General features: G+C 37.1%; 1 protein-coding gene across 5 annotated transcripts in view; it reads left to right on the forward strand.

Moving 5' to 3' along the window:
* The first annotated feature begins 792 nt into the window (after positions 1 to 792).
* The window catches only part of LOC107089565 (BTB/POZ domain-containing protein KCTD5-like), a 23,883-nt gene continuing 19,710 nt past the window's right edge, over positions 793 to 4,965 (forward strand). For all 5 annotated transcript variants that reach the window (XM_015382438.1, XM_015382442.1, XM_015382440.1 and 2 more), the window contains exon 1: positions 793 to 1,257. In XM_015382438.1, coding sequence (XP_015237924.1) covers positions 805 to 1,257 — 453 coding nt within the window. In that variant the 5' untranslated portion in view covers positions 793 to 804. The remainder of the gene's footprint in view (positions 1,258 to 4,965) is intronic.

The raw sequence follows: 4,965 nt of genomic DNA on the forward strand, positions 1-4,965 counted from the left end.
TATAAAAATGTATCTTATAATATTGGGATTAACTTTATTGTCCAAAGGTAATTTGATTTGGGTACAGACTCTGGCTGCTACATAGTCCAAACTACGTGTCACACTGCATTCACACATAAAAACACTGCTATAGCAGTTCCATTATAAGACAATAAATAAATACATAAGGAAGCATGTTACTTAACATTCACAATAAAATATTTGAAAGAAAAAAAATGTATAAAAACCCTTCTTTAAAAAATATTTTATATGAGATAACGAAAAACATTTAAAAAAAAGCAGTCAGTTTAGTTTGTCATTGCCTATTCCACAATTTACTTGCTTGATGTTGTTTATTGGCTTAATGGAAAGTGGAACAAATATTAAAAATGTAGATATTGAGATACTGTCTCATCGTTATGAGAAAATATCTCATAATTATGACAAACCAAGTAACAGTTGTTATACATTCGCTTTTTTTCCCCCCATGAGGTTGGCAGAAATGTACGGAAGAGGATTAGGGCCACTTGAAAAAAATTAATTTAAAAAAGAGATTTTTAGACTTTATCTCAGTATAATATGAGAAAAAAGTTTTTTCTCAGAATTCTGACTTTAATCTCAAAATACTGACTTTTTCCCATATTATACTGAAATAAAATTTAAAAATCAGTTACCTTTTTTCCATTTTTTTTTGTGGCACTAATCCTCTTCCGTATAAATGTGCTTCCAAAGTTAAATAAACAAGTTAAAGAAAATAAAAAAGTGGAAAGCAAAATATTAGGGCTCTTATTTTGAAAGCGCCTTTCGGATGTCAAATGTTTCTTAATGATGTTTGAGCTCGTGCAGCTTAGAGGCGGGGCCTGCTCTGCGGTTGGCGGACAGAAGAAACGGGCTCCTTCGTCCAAACGTCTTTCGTCTCGTGGTTTCCTAGAAATGGCAACGACCGCAGAAGAGCTGCGGGAACAGGCGGACGTAGCTGCGCCCTCCACCCACCTCAACAACAATAACAACAACAATAACAATAATAACAAAGACACAGAGGCGGGGGAGAGCACGACCTCCGCCACCACCTCCGCCGCATCCTCCGAACCAGGCGGGACGGCGTCGCAGAACGTCGGAAACGGCTCGGTCATTCAACCCAACGGGGGGAGTAACGGCAAGTGGGTCCGGCTGAACGTCGGGGGGACGGTGTTCCTCACTACGCGGCAGACTCTGCTCAAGGAGCAAACTTCGTTCCTGTATCGGCTCTGCCAGCAGCAGGACCTGCACTCTGACACGGTGGGTTCAGCCAGGAAGTACTAATCCTCTGGGAGATCCTAGAAAACAATAGTTAGACTTAACAATGCAGAAATAAAGAGAGAAAAAATACCTGGAAAGTTCCATGACCTCCATCAAAGGTGGCAGAGGTGATGTGTTCAAATCCTGTGGGACATTTACACTATAGGAAGATTTATATAGGGATGTAACGGTACACTAAATTCACGGTTTGTTATGTACCACAATAGTTAAAAGTAAGGGGGAAAAAAGTGTGTTTTATTAACAAATTTACTCAAATTTAAATCACAGCCGTTTGTTTTGATTGGCATATTTGAATGATAAAAAAATCAGGCCTATAAATATTTATATTTTTAATCCTGCTGCTTGCTTTTTACACTTTTCGATGAAAAATATTTCACATGATGTGAAATATATTTTTCAGATGTCACTTTAGATGTAAATCAGATCTAAAGTGACATCTGAATTTCAAGAGTGGAATTTAATGGAAACAGCTTCTTCTTGTCAGTTCATTCAATTGTCATGAAAACTCAGCATCACAGCTCTTTTGCTCAGATTGCCTGATTAACAAATGCATAGATAAATAACATTCACCTGAAGGTAACCTATAAAAATGCTCTTTTGTGAGAGAGAAAACTACATACAGTAGATAAAAATTAACGTTGCAGGCGGTTATTTATTTAGCAAATTTAAAAAAAAATGTTGAGTGAGGTCCTCCTTAAAATAAACCTTCATATGTTTTATCGTGTTGTCATTTTCATAGATTAAAACAGAAAAAATCTAATTGTGAAGAAAAAAGAAGGGACAGGATGCAGTTTACGTCGTGTTAATGGATCGGGTTGAGGGTTAAACATCAAGGGGTCAGATTTTGATTTAAATGGAAGATATCTGCAGGTTTTTGCAAATTGACCCCTTGCACGACTCAGACCGTGCAAAATAATGTACCATGTAAAGATTCACATTTAATTATGTCCGGTGGCATTCAAAAACTTAGTGAAACAATTAACTGCTAAATAAATGAGTCCTGCATCCAACAGGGTCATGCCGAACCGAGATTAATGTATGGTTCAGTTGGTCACAAATCGCATACCGTTACAGCCCTTTTAATTACCTAACTGGACTAATGTTTACACTTGGGCTGAAGAAACTAATCGGATTAATCTATTACTGAAATAATCAACTAATTTAGAATAAGTTTAATTATTAAATGGAGTATAGAAACTGTAATATATGCCTTTAGCTGACAGAGCGACCCACTTAGAGCAGTAATTTTATCAAAACAGTAACAAAAATATGTAAACATTTTGCATTTAAGATACAAAAAAAACCCATTTACATCTGTCAGTATGCTCTATCCAGAACTCATCAAGTAGAAAAGTTTTAGTTTCACCTGGTTAAATTTTTTTAGAAACTCTTCTTTAAGTCTATTAATCGAAAAAATAATCGACAGATTAATAGATTTGCAAAATAATTGTTAGTTGCAGCCCTACTTTACACTGCTTGTAGTTAGCTTTCCGATTTCTGTGTTGCACCAAGTTTTAATTTACAAGCACACAAAATTTTAGGTTAAAAGTTGGAAAAGCTCAATTTAAAAGTACTATCGGTGTTGATTTTTTGTTTTTATATCTCTTATTGGTGTAAAATGACTTTGAAAACACAGTTGGGTAACTGGGGTTGTGATTTTATAGGATATTAAGTTTTTAAAGCGTTCCAAAATATGATAAATAAATAGAAGCCGCCAGCCTGCTAGAGTGGATTACATTGCAGGATGCACAAGAATGGTGCCAGCCAGCTGCTATGATTAAATATTGTAAATTTCATGAGTGCTTTGAACAGATTCCACTTAGATTCTGAGTTGGATTTAAGATGCAAAGCCATTTAAACTACTTGATACAGAGTTTAAGTCAAATGAAACCCAAGTAAGGATGGATTCTACTAGGAAATTATGATGATGGATCATATTCTGAACAGCTTATTTTCCTGTTTGAATTTCTTTTTCTTAAATGCTGTTCCTCTTGTAACAGCTTGAAATATTATGGGATTTGCCAGTACAGTACCTATGCATTCAATGTGAACACTTTAGGCACCGAAAAAACTGATGATGTCTTACTTTGTCTTTAAAACTGCAGCAGAGATAACTGGATTACCTGCTAAATCGGGGTGATAGAGATTTGTTGTCATTTTCTTTGAAGATTTCATGAATCCTGCTGCATGAGCACCCAAGCTTTTATTCACCATGTGTTGCATTACTGATGGATCTGGGACTAAAAATCAGCAAAGTGGTCTAATAACAGCATTGCCTAGGCTGGGTGGATGGATGGTTTTCTTATCATGTTAAGACATCTCAAATGGAAAGTGAAACAGACCACTTGACATACTTTCTGCTTAATTTGTTTAACATCATTTTACTATTAACCGTCAAATATAAGAAACTGGATAAATAAAACACGATGCAGATTAAACTATTCAGAAAATCAGCACTTTTAAAGTGCCATGCATGCTACAAAACATGAGTGACTCCTGTTTTTAACTTGCTGTTGACAAGTAATGAAACTGAAATCTGATCTGTTATAGCTATATTATTTATTTAGCTGCTTTTGAAGCCTTGAAAAGCGTGCTCGTTTCTGCATTGGTATTTTGCTGCAGCGCTGCCTTGCCGCAGATATGCACCGCCGTATCTTCACTGTAGGTGTTCTGTAGGCTGATGCGGGCTCTTTCTGCCCTCTCTTTGTGTTGGTGCATGTGCTTTGGTTTGTGGTGTGAAAGCAGCTTGGCTCAGATGGATTAACACGTGCTGCCTCTTCTTGGAGGGAGCTGCACAGTTGGTAGCTGTACAGCTGGCATCTTACGGGGACACTGAGAGGGAAAGCTATTATGTGTCTGCCAGTCACATGCAACCTCAACACGCTGTAGGGACAGTAGAGTCTCATAAATGATGCAGATTTCCTTTATGCTGCAGTCGTTTGATGTAGATGTGTGGTACTCAGAACGAAGGCTCTGAGAGCGTTCTGTGCAGCCTCCACACGTTTTAATAAACTGTTGTTTTTTTTTGTAGAGTTAGATCATTTAACAATGGTAAGGAATATAAACTGCTTGCTGGGGATATTATTGATTAAATACCCGGTGCATTGCAGTGAAACTTAAAGTTGCACTGCAGCAGCAGCAAAAAGAGACAACTGGCGACATTTAGAGAGCATCTTTAAACAAATGAGCATCCTAAGCCCATGTAGCATTTGGAGGTTTTACATACAAGCAGGGTTAATGTTTCAGTCTGCCATGTTGAACTTAGAGCCATAGTTCTTAGGTTTTCTTTCTCTTAACTGTTAGAGTGGGGTGGAAACATCATTGAGGACATAACCAGCTGCAGAACAGTTTGCATTGAAGTTGCTGTTGATTGAAACACTTTGGCTAAATGTCAGGATGTCGTTCAAGTTGTTTTTTCCCATTATTGTAAGGATATTTGCTGTAAATCGATTTACTAAAAGATCAGAACTGATGTTCTTGGCTTTCATGGGAAATGGTGTGGTACATGGTGAAACACGTCAGGAGGATTGCTTAATGAAGTGCATTCCAGTCTTCAATATGTGCAATATTATTGTCAGGAAAAACTAGCTGTGAGGTAATGTTTTGCAGGTTATTTTACATGCCTAAACAGCAACATTTCGATGGAATCTTACTGCTCTTCTGTCTACAGCCTACTTAGATCATAGT

The sequence above is a fragment of the Cyprinodon variegatus genome, unplaced genomic scaffold (genome assembly GCF_000732505.1).
Source record: "Cyprinodon variegatus isolate N-32 unplaced genomic scaffold, C_variegatus-1.0 Scaffold256, whole genome shotgun sequence".
Classification (NCBI taxonomy): domain Eukaryota; kingdom Metazoa; phylum Chordata; class Actinopteri; order Cyprinodontiformes; family Cyprinodontidae; genus Cyprinodon; species Cyprinodon variegatus.